This window comes from Myotis myotis, unplaced genomic scaffold (assembly GCF_014108235.1).
Source record: "Myotis myotis isolate mMyoMyo1 unplaced genomic scaffold, mMyoMyo1.p scaffold_m19_p_11, whole genome shotgun sequence".
In the NCBI taxonomy this organism is placed as follows: domain Eukaryota; kingdom Metazoa; phylum Chordata; class Mammalia; order Chiroptera; family Vespertilionidae; genus Myotis; species Myotis myotis.
This window is the reverse complement of record NW_023416315.1, coordinates 11,859,888-11,876,073: the sequence shown is the minus strand read 5'-3', so window position 1 is coordinate 11,876,073 and position 16,186 is coordinate 11,859,888. Positions and strand designations below refer to the sequence as shown.

Here is a 16,186-nt window from a genome sequence, read left to right as displayed (position 1 = left end):
ATCTTTTTTTATTCCATTTCCGTTGAGAGTTTTCTGTAACTTGTAGCCAAAACTATACTTACTGATAACCCTCAAATTGACAGCAATACTTACGTGCTAGACCACAAATTCTCAAGATTTTCTTTACAAAACACTTAAGGTACAGAACTGTCTAACCATAGGTCTAATATCCTGTAAATAAAAGCATTACAAGGCTTTGGGGGCAATGCCAAAATAAACTATTTCAAGTTAAGGTTCTAATGACATTATATGTAATCTCTAACAATTTTCAAACTCAGTTCTTACAGTGTATGATTTGCTCTCACTTTTTGATTTGCTACTTGGGTATCAGGTGTGTCTGTATCTGCCTAAAATCAGACAAGATTACTGACATACACATAGATAAACTTAAGAAATGGAAACATTTTTAAATTTGGAAATCTTATTTCCCACCAGAAACTGATTTTCTCTGCAGATTTGAATTATGGCCTCCCAAACACATACTCTTATAGAATACTTTTATATTCCAAGATAGGAAGAAATATCTATAAGTAAAATGAAAAAATTCCTTACGCATCAAAAAGTCTCTGATCTGCTTGATCAGATTTCGCAGGTCCTCATTGCTCTGGTCCACTTTTTCTTTGGTAGCATTGGTTTTCAACAGAACATCTTGAGCATTCTGTTTTGCCTCATCTGCCCTTAGTTTCGCTTCAGAGACCTAAACATGAGGAATAAATTACCCAGGGAACAACTTCATTCTTTCTAAGCAAACTAGAATTTTATAAACGGTCCAAAAAATGATGTTGAAAAACTAGCATTTGGAATCATGACTTTTTGAAACAAGTATCTCCCATTTAACCATATTACATTCCTTTATAGACTGAAAGTATTCAGTATAAGATTCCTATATAGTATTCTCATGTAGGTAGGGCCAGCATCTTAATTTTTTCCTAGTTGTTTTTAACTCCTTCAAAATATTTGGTGGCCTATAAATGTTCCTTAGTCTTTTTCTCAGGTACCCACATACATACTTCAGTTGATATGAACTTAAGACTTCATGCATCACTTCAGAAGAATAAATGCTTGGTTGCTTAGTAGAGAATTTTTGTAGTGCAGCTGGATGTATTCATAACCCTGCACCCATGGTAAGTAATATGGTTATCTCAAATTATTGTCATGAGAAGAAAGCAAATTCTTAAATATCTATTTCCCTGATCTCGCAAAAACTTGCACTTTCATACATGGTGTGAAATGCCCTTTTTTTTTTTTTTTTTTAATAGTCAGCACTTTGAATTGGTTTCTCCTTTTCAGACCTTCCACTCCACACTGAAAGCAAACAAACAGTAAAGATGAGGCTGTCCGCTGAATTACCATCTTGGAGAGCTGTTCCACCTCAGCCAGGGCACTCAGGATGTCTCGGTCAAAGTCCATGGCCTTCTGCCAGGCGCTGTGCGCAGCAGTGACCAGACCACCACAGCCAGGCCCCCCGCACTTCTTCTGTCCTTCGTCAGTTCTGCAGTTGGGGCCACCACATTCCGTCTCGGAGCAGGAGGCCCCTGGAGGCGTGCCACAGGTCTGCAGCAAGCCAAGAGAGTGAGGTTCAGACAGTGAGTGTGCTGCAGCGTAACAGCTGGGCAGGGCCTGGGTGGCCCCAGAGAGTGTGTAGGTGGTCCTCAGCGAGGGTGCAGGATGGAGAGAGGAACAGAGAGTTTAGGGAACAAACTAACCTGCTTTTTTTGCAAGGAAACAACAAAAATGTACGACCCTCATCAGTACCTTCTGCCCTAATGAACTGGAATACCAGCTGGGCTCTGTGCAGGGTGCAAACATTATCTGCTCTCTCAGATTGAAGCCTGCCAATCCAAGAGCCACAGAATGCTACCCCTGTACTCTAACTAGTTTTGATTAAAAAAAGAGCACACAAAAACCCAGGTATTGAGAACCTTCTGTAAACTCGTGCCATGTTAAATGTCTTGGTGAATAGGTTGACACGAAAGGCCGGTTATCTAGCCTTTTAGTAGCTTCTCATCTAGTTAGGAAGACAGGATCATAAAGCAGCCAAGAATAGGTCAGATGCAGTTAAGTACGAAGGACAGCAGACAGAGGAGAGACTACCGAGGACTATAGTAGTTGTGGTTGGGGAAGGATATTGGCTGGTGGGATTTGAGCAGGGGACATGGGGGAACATTCCAGATGTGAGAGGGAGAGAAAACTAGAAACCAAGATGGATGTAACTTTTCCAAATAAGCAACACTCCATAGACTTTCCTCCTTCCTTATCTACCAAAAATCTCCAAAGATCAGAGCTTGGTCATGGCATAGACATGGCAACTTGGTAAATTACAAGTTTGCTATATGATGTAAAGGGCTGAGCAGGAATAACATTGTATTTAGAGCTTTTGTAGAAAATGCTTGTACTAAAAAGAAGCAAAAGAATTACTGCAGGGAAAAGCAGTTAACAGAATATTCCCAAACAAGGAAATTAATTTTAAAGATAGAGGGGAGGTGAGAGGGAGGAGTCGGAGAGAAACATTGATGTGGGAAACGAATGTTTCAGTTGTCTCTCATGCACACCTTCACAGGGGATTGAACCCGCAACCTAGGTATGTGCCCTGACTGGGAATCAAACCCGTGACCTTTCAGTGTATGGGAGGACGCTCCAACCAACTGAGCCACACTGCCCAGGGCAGAAAGTATTCTTTTTAAGAGGTAAAAAAGTATTTTTTTGATAAATAAAATCAACTCTTTAGACTAATAATTTTGTGATAATTACAACCCCATTGTCTCTCAAAATGAATCTTTCATGTATCTGGTTTACAGTACATAAAAAACTGCAGAAATAAAATTTATTCTGTGTGCTACAGAGCACAGCTTTAATCGGAGCAGCATAAGATCTCAGAGATGCTTTCTAAAAACAATCTGACAGCACATTAGATCTGTTTTATTTCAACAGACAGGGCAGGCATGGAAAAACCAGCACGGGTCTAGCTAAATAGACACAAAGACAAAGAACTGAAGGCACTTGAAAAAACACAAAGGGACAAAAACCTCCCTGGACAGGAAGTGGCGGTATGGAGTTCTCATAGAATAATTAACTAAGACCAACACATACCATGAGAGACCAGAAGAGGCTGGCTAATCCCTAGGTAGCTAGCTCACCACATGGAAAAGCCAGCACAGGGAAGGGTGCCCATTCAGATGGCCAGAGGAGCCTGCCACCGCCACCCACTCCCAAGAAACTTTCTCTGATGCAAAGCAAACATCCTTTAGCATGCTTAGCTGCTTTTCATTTTAGTTTGCGGATTTTTTGTGATTCATGGGTTTTTATTAGACTTTTTAAGGAATACTGAAAGCAAAGAAGATCGAAAGAACTGGCATTTCATGCTTACGTATAACAACTTTGTCTCCCACTAGGTGCAATTTACACATTGCTCTAGGCCTCCGTTTTCTATTAAATAGTGACAGGATTACTTAGTCCCTGTTTGCACTAGATGAAATAATGAGTATATATTGTAGACATCAATTAAATTAGGCACACTACAGCACAGACAGTGTTTTTGTCCATTTCAGAGAAAGGGAGGACGGTGGGGACAGGCAGGGAGGAAAGGGGACCATCACTAAGACAAAACAAATGGTCTGAGCTCTCACAGCTTTCGAGGCACTTACCTTCCTCTCTCCACTGACCCTATTTCTAAGCTAAGAGAGCATAAGCCTTAGGAAATAAAAGTCTGTACAAAAAGTACCCTCCAAATTCTCTTAGCTACTCATCCATGAAAAACAATAAGGAATCAGGAGGAAGAAACAGGCTCCCTTTGGCTTTTTTTGGCCTTCAGCCTGATTTTCATCAAAGTCACTACTCAATTTCATTTGGCTCCAGAGTTACTGTTTAAAAGCTTCTGGAAAATGCAATCTTTCTAGGCGGGTCTCAGGGTTAATCTTCACCAGGTAAAGTTACTGGAACAAAGGAACATTTTAATGAACACCCATGGAAAAAATTCTTTAGCTCTCTCTAATTTTTTTTTTTTAGGAAATCCCAGAATGATTCTGAATTGCTCTACCGAAATGGAGTTTGCACTTCAAATCAGAACCAAGTAAAAAAGAAATGCCCACAGCATGAAAAGGATCAAGTTTAAATAAGTCACAGTACGTGAGAGCAGGCATGGTTCTCTGGGTGTTCCAGAGAGACCCCTTGGAGAGAAGGAAGATTCGAAGCACAGAGCCTTGTTTTTAATCTGGTTCAGTCATGGCACCCACATCGGTGTTCAGAGATGGGACCACTCCTGGTTCCTTTGCAAAGAGAACAATATTAAAGACTAAGCAGGGAGTTTTCCTCCTCCTATAGCACCACAGCTTCGAGGCCACGCCCCCTAACCCTTACCATTTCGGCAGCGGCTGAAAGGTCTAGACTTTGCAGTTTGCCTGCCAGTTCGTCCAGAAGACGGGCCTGCTCCTCTTGTTTGTCCCGGAACTGGGACTCCTGCTCCATCATCAAGTGTTCCACGCTTTCTCTGGTGAGCTCCGACTGCTCCACCGTGCTGCTGGGGTCTGTGGTGGAGGCATTCACCCTCTTCTCTGCCTCTAGGGACATCTGGAAATACTTGGTGATGCTATCCAGGGCGCCTAGGGCACGAAATCCAATTGCCCACAGTGAATCCCCTTGTACTCAGTCTCATTAAGCAATGTCTATCTGTGGTGTCTTCCAGCCTAAAGGTACTGTATGGTTTGTTATAAAATGCAAGAAATAAAATCTTCATTGAGAAAGATAACTTTTCTGTCATGGTCAATGAATGGACTGTTTCATTAAGCCTCCTACTCTGGCTCTGGAGGACGCTGAACATCTGAATGAAAAATTAAGTCACCCTGCTGAATTGCTTCTATACAGGCAGCATCCAGGTCTTTCTAAACAGCTGGCGCCAGGCAGCCTGCAGACTACGTTTCCCACTAATTTCCCCCTTCCTCAGTCAGATGCACTCGCAGGGCTAGTCCTGTATACATAAAGCAGCGGGCTGTCGTGGCTTTAAGGACCCAGCCCAACAATAAGTGATCACGTATTAAACAGCATGGATAGTGTGACTTGACATATTTCTACTTCCTTTTGCTTTTTGGGGGTGGTCCTATTTAGACCATACTATGACAACAGTAAATGAAGGACTGGCCAAAATTATCTCCTGACTAACCAACATTCTTAAGTAGCAACTTAATTTCTTAACTACTCCAGAGCCTCCTTCCGAGAGAAGCCCAGGAGGTTAAACCACTAGCGGAAAAATCAGGAAACGAATGCCATTCTAATGAAGCGACCGCTGTGCACTCCTGGGACCTCTGCTGGGCCTCAGTCTCTCTGTGGCCCTGGTCCCACATTTGTAAAATGGAGACTTCAGTCCTCACTTGGTTCAGAGACAATGAGGAAAAGCTTTAACATTGTTAGGAGGCGCTTAATTTTTCTTTTTTTTCTGAAAGTACTGTATGAAAGAGGTTGCACAGAGGGTTTAATCCATGTCCAGGATTGAGTGCTTGCACGGAAAACTCTCACCTCGAATATCTGAGTTTTTGATGAATTCCAGTTGCTCAGCAAGTTCTTTCACTGTGGTGTCCAGGCTCTCTGCTTCTGCCTGGAGAGTGTCCAGTTCTTGGGCTGTGCTGTTTCTTTGTGAATCTGTGTCAGATAATTTCACTTCTACTTGAGCCATCTTTTCCGTAACATCTTTGGTTAGTTTCCTGCAAAGAGAAGGGTAAGTTTATCCAAGTAAAATAAACCTTTTTACATTTTCTAATACGGTGACTTCAAACCAGGTCAGGAGTTGGTAACAATTTATTTCTAAATTCTGGTTTTATTCCCCTTATCATTATGAGACTGTATGACATCCAACAGTTTTCTTTCTTCAAGGACTTTGAAGGAAAACAGAAGCACCGCTGAGCTGTGCGGTGGCGGGTGGGCCATGTGAAGGGTGCCGAACCTCTGTTGTAACATGAGCACATGCCCAGAGTGAGGAGTCCCAGTTCAGTGGGTGAGCAGCTTCAAGTCCATACAGTCTCTCAAACTCGAGAGACTAAGCGACTCCAAGCGTAGAAGTATGCCTCCAGCCAACCACCGGAAATGCTCTGATCCAACCTCAGGGACCTCCTTCAGGATGGGACATGCAGGACAAAAGCCCCAGAGCCCGAAAGGAGACAGCAGGAGCCACCCTGCCTTCCACACGGTCCCCCCTTAGGCAAGGGCCCAGCGAAGGAGCCTCCTCCTTCCACCAACAAGCAACCCTTTCATTTGACAGGAGAAAGAAGGCAGTATCTACGGAGAATGAAATATGATCAACATTTAGCTTTCACAGCATTTCACTGGGATCTAAACCCAACTGCACTTCGTTCTGTATCTTCATATCTTCAAAGCTGTGCGTGACGCACTTACTTATCTATACAGTGTACGTGCACATACATCACAAAAAAGGTAATCTTTGAGGAGACGAGCTTAGCGCTGGGTATTACTGAGTCACCAACTGAATATAATTGTCTTTTCAGGGATATAATAGTATAAAAAACTGGGAAAATGTAGAGATGCTGAAAGGTCGGGGGCCATTAGAAAATAATGGAATTTAAGCCTGAGATGCCATAGCCCAATTCAGAGAAAAAGCACTTAAAAGGATTTGTTAGGTTCAATTACATTTTATAAGCCCAATGATTGTTTTCCCCAGGCTATTATAGTTTTTCAGTCTTTGCTCTTACTACCAATCTGCTGACTGGCAGAAGGCTTTCATTTCGTAAGTCTCATACTATGTGACAAAAATCTAACATTGCACATTTTTAAATAATGCCACTTTGGAACCTGAAACTTGCATCTTGTATATTGTGTTGAGAAAAGATTCATGAAACCAGTTTCTCTGAGGTGCTTACAATCTATCTGTGAATTGACTAGTGAGGGTAACACAGCTGCTTCGGGAATGTAAACGCTCCTCCGACAGGCTGAAGGGCACCACAGTTTTTCGTTCTTCCTTAGCTGCATGAGACCAAGGCCAAGAATCATTTCCTAAATGGGCGTGCACTCAGCACACAGCCTTCTAAAACCCATCGCTACGTCAGGAGGCTGGGCTGCTCCAGCCTCTTCACGAGGCAAAACTCCTCAGTAAAGGCATTATCGCCCACACGGACATTTCCTGACAGCCCGTCAACCACATGGTCTTGGACACAAAACCTGAGGTTTGACATCAAGGGACTTTGAATGTAGAAGGCCTAGGAAGGACCTTCTACCAGGTACATGAGCTAACGTCAGCTGTTCCCTGCCTGCTACTCACAGGTAGCGGCGAGATGAAAAGTCCATCTGGCTTCTTAGAGATGCTGATTAAAGTCCCATAAAAAAATGTTACTGTCGTTTTGTCCTAATGTAAAATCACTTCAATGTATAGGATTTAGCTATGAAACATTCCCTTTGCTCACACCAAATGGTGAAATCTGCAGTAAAAAACAACACAGCATTTGGGGAAACAAATGCTTCCTGCCCTTTCCTGTTTTGTTCCTCAGCCTAGATCTTATTGTGCTGGTTTTGGGGGTCCTTTTTGGCAGAGGTAGTTGGAACGTTTCAGAGCGGGAGAGAGATGGCGAGGAGAAGCATGGACCCTGTGGAGTTGGCACCACTCAGCTCTCTGCTTCCACCGGCAAAATAAACTCCCCGTCAGAGAGGTGATTACCCAGAGAGAGCTATGAGGAGGATCTTTCACTGCAGGGAATTGTTATAATTGGATGAATGAAGCACTGTTCCAGGGGACCAAAGGCTGAGCAGCGGAAATAACAGTCTTATCTGTGGTAATGGAATTTCCCTGGTAGTTGCAAAACATATAAAATGATGTATATTTATAATGATTTCTGCAATTACATTAACCATTTCAGAGATCACTCTTTTTGCTACTCTGTAAGGTAAAGGCAAACATTATTCTTCCCTCCTCCACAGGGGAGAAAAGCAGCTCAGGAATAGGTGAGTCATTCAAATTCACAGCCTAGCAAGTAACCGGGCTGACTCCTCAGGGGTCCTTTGTCTCCGAAACCAGTGTTCTTGCCGTGCAGCTGCCTTAGAGCACCATTTGCAAGGAGGAACGCTGAGTATCACATGCACGTTCTATACTGCAGCTTCCACAGTTTGGGTCCCCAGTGATGTGCCAACGTGCACACACCCAAGGCCCAGAGTAGAGACTGCCGGGAAATGAATGGCCCAGCATCTGCTTTCACTCACAGGACTAGCCATGCCTTTGATGGAAGCCCCACGCCAAGCCAGCTCTGAAACAACACTGACCTCTCACGCACGCTCATTCACTACTTACTCTGCTTCCTCAAAGAGACTGCCAATGTTTTTCAGCGGCTCCGCAGCTGGGTTCTGGGCCAGGATGTCTCTGATCTCATTGACTTTCTTCTCCACCGAGTCCACAGTCTCCTGGTAAGGCCCGATCACACCACTGATCTTCAAGGCCTTGGCTTTCTCCAGGAACTTCTGGGTCCTATTGGTCAACTCAGCGATGATCACGTCCCAAACAGCAAAGCACTGGTGGCAGGGTGTGCAGTCAGGGAAGACCCCCGAGTACCCTCGAGTGCACTTGTCACAGCGCAGACCCTCGACACCCTCGACGCAGACACACTGGCCGGTGGACTGGTCACACTGTGGCGTCTCAATACCCCGGGGGTCACAGTCACAGGCTAGAAGGGAAAGAACAGTGCTAGCTGATCTACTAGGTCACAAACCCCAGGGACGAGGTTTGGCATTCAGAACCCTCAGTCCCCTCAGTCCCCGTCACAGTGGCAAGGTGACAATCATCCATGACCACAGCTTTCCTGGAGAGACCGCAGCGGCATCCCCCAAAACCTGCATTACCTCAGTCCTTGCTGACCACTTTGTAACATAACTAAATAGTGCACCTTTTTTTGCCTTTAGTATTAAATATACTTTTATTGGTTTCAGAGAGGGAGGGAGATAGAGACATCAATGAGAGAGAATCATTGATTGGTTGCCTCCTGCAAGACCCCTACTGGGGATCAAGTCCGTAATCCAGGCATGTGATTAGATCAACGCTCAACCACGGAGCTACACCGGCCGGGCGGAAGCTGTATTTAAAAAGGACAGTTATGCCCAATGAATTGTAGCTGTGTATGCAGTGGGGGGTAGTGACCATGCTTTCCACCCCTGGTAGGCCTTGGTGCACTATGTTGAATCACTTCTTTGCCCTCTCCCATGATAATTTGAAATGGGTCCCTCTGTGGAGAAGTTTTTAAAGTAGATTATGGCTTTTTTGCAGCGGGTTTGCTGCCATATAGTGCACATTTTTTAAGGTTATGCTTACTGTGCGGGCTCTGTAGAAATGGTTTATATGCATCGTCTCACTGAACCCTCACAATAACCCTGTGGGATGGGTGACCTGCCTCAGGTCTTACAGCAAGGAAATGGCTGAACTGGGGTTCAGATTTAGCCCTTTGCAACTCAAGAGTCTGTGCTCTTAAGCTCTGTCCTGCCTCTGCCTCCCTCTTACTGGGACTTTCCTTAGACCCTATCAGGACAGACAAGTCAGGTGACTTCCTGATGCCAGGAGGCATCTGGCCTAAGATACAACACGGAAGAGCAGCTAACACCTCGCCCTACCTGGTCACGAAACAGAATGGTGAATACTTGGCGAAATGCAATGAACTCGATAAAAAGGAAACTAAATCCGAAACAAGTCACTGGAGTCCTAAGAATCTAGTTCACAGGCTTTCTACTAAGTACAATCTAACTTGTGGAGCTGCCACTGTGATGACTGCTCACAGCACAGGCTCTCGAGAGGTCAGTGATGGAAGCCACTCCAGTCCCACCCTCTCCCTGGCTGGGAGGGCTGCACCTTAGGCAGAGCCTGATGGTGCCGAGGAAGACTGGCGGGCCTGGCCAGTGGAAGGTGGCTGAGATTACTCATCACAATGCCTGTGCCACTGACCCCTGGCTTACAGTCTCAAATCTCAGGTGAAACATTTTTGTGTCAACACTTGACATTTCTGAGTATTTGTATAGAATTTAAATAACAAAAAACCTGTGCACACATCTGATTTCTGCCTTAAATCCTTTCTGGGAAAAGGTGTGGATTAATGAAAAGCAACCCGAATGTGTTATTTCCATAACTAGACAGGATTCCAGGGCCCTATTTCCATTCTCAGCACCGAGCACAGGGTTAACTTGCAAACTGGAGTTGTTGTCTTTGCCAAATGAGGCCCTGACCTCATTTCTGGTACAGGCATTCGAGGGACATTTACACGCTTCTATAAAAGAAAATAATCCTCCTAAAATGTCAACGGTGACTGCCGGGGTCCAACCCCAGCAGGTCCAGGGGTTCCCCAAAGGTGTAGACGGAGTCGGTGAAGAAGGAAGGACACGGAGACAGTGTTCAGTTGATCAGCAGCCTAGCCAGGATCTCCAGCCAGGATCTCCAGCCAAGTTCTGGTCTGGATCTCCAGAGAGGTTCTGCTTAGGATCTCCAGCCAGGTTCTGTGTCCATGTTCTCTTGCTAGGTTCTCCAGGTTCTCCAGCCAGGTTCTGTAGCCATGTTCCCTCGCTAGGTTCTCCAGCCAGGTTCAGTCACGAGGTTCTAGTCAGGTTCCCTTGCCAATTTCTGTAGTCAGGTTCAGTCCAGGATCTTTTGCCATGTTCTCTCGCTAGGTTCTGTCTCTAGGTTCTGAGGCCAGTTTCTGTCCAGTATCTTTTGCCATGTTCTCTCCAGCGAAGTTCTTCTGTCTCTAGAGAACGTTCTGTGTAGGTTCTGTGCCTAGGTTCCGTCTCTCTTGGTTCCGTATTCTAAGTTCTGTGTCTTACTGTCTTATTACATCTGTATTTATACCAGTTGATTCAATCCTATCAATCTCTATTACAAAGGTTAGGGCGTTTCTTATCTCCACTCCAGGGAGTAAAGATTATGTAGCTTAAGTATGATTGTTCGTAGTTAAAGTGATTAATTACCCACCTGGCACTAGCTAAGAGGTTTTATTCCCTCCCTAACTTCAGGGGAAAATCCCTACCAGGGGAAACAACCTTTCTCAGAGACCTTGGTTAAAACACATAGTGCCAAGAGGGTGAGCAAACATATTAAGAACAGTATGCCATATATGCCAGGTCCCTTGAAACAGCAAGCATGGACCGGCTCCCGGCAGGTGACCACAGCACAACAGACCCATACTCTCTCAGATGCCTTTATAAAATCTTCTTGGGCCAATGCTATGACTTGCCTCTGAAAGACTCCCTAATTGAAACATCCTCTAGCAGTGGTTCTCAACCTTCCTAATGCCGCGACCCTTAATACAGTTCCTCATGTTGTGGTGACCCCCAACCATAAAATTATTTTCGCTGCTACTTCATAACTATAATTTTGCTACTGTTATGAATCGTAATGCAAATATCTGATATGCTATATGTGTGTTTTCCGATGGTCGCGACCCACAGGTTGAGAACCACTGCCTAGTGTCTAGACCAGTGATGGCGAACCTTTTGAGCTCGGTGTATCAGCATTTTGAAAAACCCTAACTTAACTTTGGTGCCGTGTCATATATAGAAATTTTTTGATATTTGCAACCATAGTAAAACAAAAACTTATATTTTTAATATTTATTTTATATATTTAAATGCCATTTAACAAAGAAAAATCAACCAAAAAAATGAGTTCGCGTGTCAGAGGTGACACGCGTGTCATAGGTTCACCATCACTGGTCTAGACCCAGTCTCACTGACGTCCTGAGAGCTGCTCACAGCACCTCTATCCTCCAAACCCAGAGAGATGTGTTTGCGGCCTGGGACCTTGCATCTGACTCTCCCTACATCCTGCCTTATATTATTGGTTGTTTTCATTGCCTTTTTAGCCAACCACACCCAAGTGCTGGAGTGGCAAGTTTGCGCAGTACAGTGTCGTGGCCAGAGCACAGCCTGTGGGCTCCACTGCCTGGTTGTGAACCCTGCCATCCCCACACCCCAGCAATGTGACCCTGGGTGGCAAGGAAACTGAGTCACAGTTTCTTTATCTGTAAAAAAGGAGCCATGAGTATACCTAACTCATAGGATTGCTTTCAGGATGAAATAACTTAATTCTAAAGTGCCTCAGGGGAGGGCTGACTCACAGTAGGCACTCAGTAAATGCCTTTTATTACTATTACTTTCAGTGTCCATGTAAGCACCAGGTGGTCTCCTGCTCAAGGTGTTGCTTGATCACATTTCCATTGGATGAGGAGAAAAAAGAGTGGTCATAGCCCTGGCCGCTGTTGCTCAGTGGTTAGAGTGTTGGCCCCGGGCACCAAAAGGCTGCGAGTTCTGCTCCTGGTCAGGGAACATACCTAGGTTGCGGACTAGATCCCCGGTTGGGGCGTGTAAGGGAGGCAACTGATTAATGTTTCTCACTTTGATGTTTCTCTTTTCCTGTCTCTTTAAAAATCAATTAAAAAAAAAAAAGACATACATATCCTTGGGTGAAGATTTAAAAAAATAAAGAAAAGGCAAGTGCACTCCCATTAAGGTTTTCCTCATTTGTCTTTTACATAACCATGTTTTTTTCCCCCCATAAGGAGGATACCTGGCTATGGTTTAAGTCTATTGCTAACAAGGTGGCAACAGGAGGTCTAAAATTCTGTTCAACAAATGATTTCACTGGACATTTTTGGCAATTAACTACATAACTTGAAAAAAGCAGCCACGTTCTTTTCCCATACCCCACCTAATTTGGGGTGACACCTATTCTTGTTCCTGCCGATCTCTGGATCCTGTCCCTTTAAGAGCAGTATTCTGAAGGGCCGGCAGGAATTCAGCTATTTCCAGTAGGCAAGGACCAGTTCGGCTGAACTGACCAACATTCCTTTCCTTCAATTGAAAAGTAGAGAGTCAAATTTCACAGACGGCTGGACTGCAGTTTCATCAATGAAGAACTGATTCTGATCTCTCTCTGAAAAGATACCAAATGTCTAACATGCATAAGGTTTTAATTTCAAATTGCTGCTGGGAAACGGCTAACGCCCCTGAGGACATGTGCTTCCTTCCCTGCCTGTTGTTCCAGAATTGCTTCTCCAACCGGGTAAAAAGTCGCCCCAAGAGTATTTTTTGACTGAAGTGGAAAGGTTGGTTCTCACCTGACAATTTAAAACTTCACGGACACAAACTATGAAGGAGACCCTCCAATCATCCCTTACACTCACGGGCACCTATAACATTGCAGCAGTGCAGACCATCTCGGATGAGCTCCAGCGGATTTTCTCCTCTCGAGGGAAAGGGAGAGGCGACCAGGTGGACCTGGAGCTCAGCCTTGCTTTAAGAAATGGGGTTTGGGGGCAGAGGATCAAAAACTTCCTCTTGGAAAGAAGGAGAGAGTGTATAGCAAAAGTGAACAAAGCAGGATGATGAAGAACAGCACTTCGAAAATGAGACAGTCCTTTTTAATGGGCCATAAGAATTCCACCTTCCTCTGTAAATATATTCTTGGTGGTGGGGTCAGTAGATTTCCTCCACTTTTACTAAGTTTTCTTATCATTTCAAACAGGCTCTCTGAAAGGTAGGTAAATGAAGAGTATTGCACCATTTAATAGATACTGAGGCCTGGGGGGAAAAAGCCCCTAGTAAGTCAATGCGAGAATGGGAAACAACCAATGGACCTCTTTGTCAGTAGGTATAATCTTTCTGCTTTTTATATCCTTCCTCACTTCTCCAGCCCTCCTCTGCCCACTGAAGGAAGTCGCCTCAGTGGCTTGGTATACAAGGCTTTTCACAGTCCGGTGAAACCGAATCTCTCCATGACTCTGTCCAGTGAAACCGTTTCCTGAGGGCACCCCTCCCACCCCAGGCTTGCTGCTACATGCTGTCCTACGGTCCTTTAGCCAGAACAACAATTCTCTCTCTAAATATCACAGCAGGTCCTCACTTGCATTTGTCTTTGGGCAAATCACTTAACCTCTCTGAGCCTGAGAGAGCTCTAGACTGTGAAACGGAGATTACACTTCACTCACAAATTGTTTTAAGGATAAAATCAAGAATTTGCATCCCATATCCCTAAAAGTGCTCAGCACACGGCAAATGCTCCGTAAATGACTAGAGCTGACCTTTTCTATGAAACCTTGCCCAACGACTTTAGCTCCTGCTGGTCTTGCCTCTCTGACAGGTAAAAAGGTCTCCGCCACAGGTTTCTTGCTCCTGCCATTACACTATTTTACCCCGTTTCCCCAGAGAGCCTGCAAGCGCCTCCCGTTCAGGTGGCAGCCTATCTCGTGTGTCCACGCCCTGCAGGCCCAGTGGGCCGCGCTCAGGGCTGTGTTGGTTCTCGACCTTTCCTTCTGAAACAAACCCACCAGGGCCAGGGAAGGTGCTACATACAAACACCAGGAAACAGGTCCATTCTTTTCTGCCAGCAACCTTGTCCCAAAGTGACATGGGACTCCCGGTATCATGCCCAAAGGTTTACTGACACTTTACCTTGGCATTTCCATTCTACTGTAAGGGCAGGAAATCTAAAACTTTTAATCTCTTAAATGTCTTGTTTTTTGCTTTACATCCTCTCCCTCCCTCAGCCCCGCCTCCTTTTTAGCCTCAGTAATATAACTTCGGTTTTGGAATGAAAATTGGAGTCTGACTACGACTTCACCTGCAGAAAGAAGCTGGCCGTCTGGTCCAGGGGTAAGCAAACTTTTTCTATCAAGGCCCAGATAGTAAATATTTAGGCTTTGCAGGCCAGTTGGTCTCCGTCACACTATTCAGCTCTGGCATTGCGGCGTGAAGGCAGCGCTGGACAACTCGTCACACCCGGGCACAGCTCTGCCCAATGAAACCTGACTGACAGACAGTTAGCTGTACTTGGCACATGGCCATGGTTTGCCTGCCTCTGGCACAGCCCAGCTCTTCAGGGACCATGCCCTGTGACCAGAATTATGTAAGGCAACCCTTCCCTCCACTAACAAGAGTATGGTGATTCTCTAAAGAGCCGAATTAAATCTGATTTCCCGAGTCACACTGACAATAAATAAAGAATAAAGGGGTTGTAAATGAATCCCAGGCTGAGAAAGGAATACAAGCATTCTAAAAATTTATGCCCGGCCACAGAAACGGACTTAATTTTTCTACTAAAACCATGTGAAATGAGCAACAAACATGACGGCCACTGCCCAGAGCGTCCCGCTTCTGGCCCACATTTCCCGCGTGCCCGGGTAAAGGAACACTGGCCTTCCCCAAGACGCGCGACTCTTTGCTCTCTCCGAGTCCACAGAGAGATGCCTCGTGTGACCCGTGGACTCCGAGGGGCCGCGCAGAGCTGCAGGCTGAGGCCGTCTCAGACATGGTCAGCGGGGGCGGGCGCGTTCCCTCCACCCCAGCACAGTGGCGGGCTTGTTCAGACAGCGCGATCGGCCAAGCGCCTCAACCCGCCCAGACAATAGGAACATTCAACAATTTATATGTTGGAGCCTCTACTGATTTGTCTTTTACGTCACGGCATTTCTTCCCCGCGAGGAGAATGCTTAGCGAGGGCCTCCGCTTTCTAGAAGGTTATTGTGACTGAGGTGGCACCCCAGAGTCTAAATCCGTGCCCTGTTCGACTGGAAGATCTGCAGTTGAAGACAACTCGGCGATTCACTACGTAATGTGAGAAAAGGGGTCGCATTCTTCTCTCATAGTTCCCTCTGATTTCCAACGATAACCGTTCTGGTCCCTGCCGATCACTGGGGGGCCAGTCCCTTCAAGTTCTTGTCCTCCCATTACCATTTGTGACGACATCCCAGCGCACGGAGAGCCCCGACTCCATCCGCTTCTGCATTTTTGGCCCCTGCCCTGGTCCTGCTCCTACTGCCTCCCGGCACACGGCTCTGCAGCGGCGGGGCCTGCCCGGGGTTAGGTCACTTCTCACTCCCGCTGGACGCTTTGTGAACCAAGAGCTTCCTCCACAGGGTGTCAGAGGCATCTGGGCCCCAAGTTTCTTATGTAACGGACTGACCTTTTTTCTGGGTAAGACAACGAGTTTGGCAAACAGTTCGTTGCTTTCGCTCTTTGCAAAGTTTCCAAAGCATGATCAACTTTTGACCCAAATAAAACTGATACTGTTCCTACGCCACCATTTTTCTGGCAGATTGAGAGCCAAGACTTTAAAGATAAAGGGTAAAGATCCAAGTACTAAATGGACCATTCTCTGGTGGACTCCGGCTCCGGTCACAGGCTTTTTATGTGAACTGAGCTGAGATGGAGCGAAAGGTCAGAACGCTTT

General features: G+C 45.5%; 1 protein-coding gene across 6 annotated transcripts in view; it reads right to left on the bottom strand.

Moving 5' to 3' along the window:
• LAMB1 (laminin subunit beta 1) overlaps window positions 1-16,186 on the bottom strand; it is a 74,511-nt gene that overhangs the window by 11,382 nt on the left and 46,943 nt on the right. For all 6 annotated transcript variants that reach the window (XM_036327505.1, XM_036327509.1, XM_036327507.1 and 3 more), the window contains 5 exons: window positions 8,282-8,651; window positions 5,509-5,693; window positions 4,357-4,598; window positions 1,351-1,554; window positions 553-697 (listed from right to left, as the gene is read on the bottom strand). In XM_036327505.1, coding sequence (XP_036183398.1) covers window positions 553-697; window positions 1,351-1,554; window positions 4,357-4,598; window positions 5,509-5,693; window positions 8,282-8,651 — 1,146 coding nt within the window. The remainder of the gene's footprint in view (window positions 1-552; window positions 698-1,350; window positions 1,555-4,356; window positions 4,599-5,508; window positions 5,694-8,281; window positions 8,652-16,186) is intronic.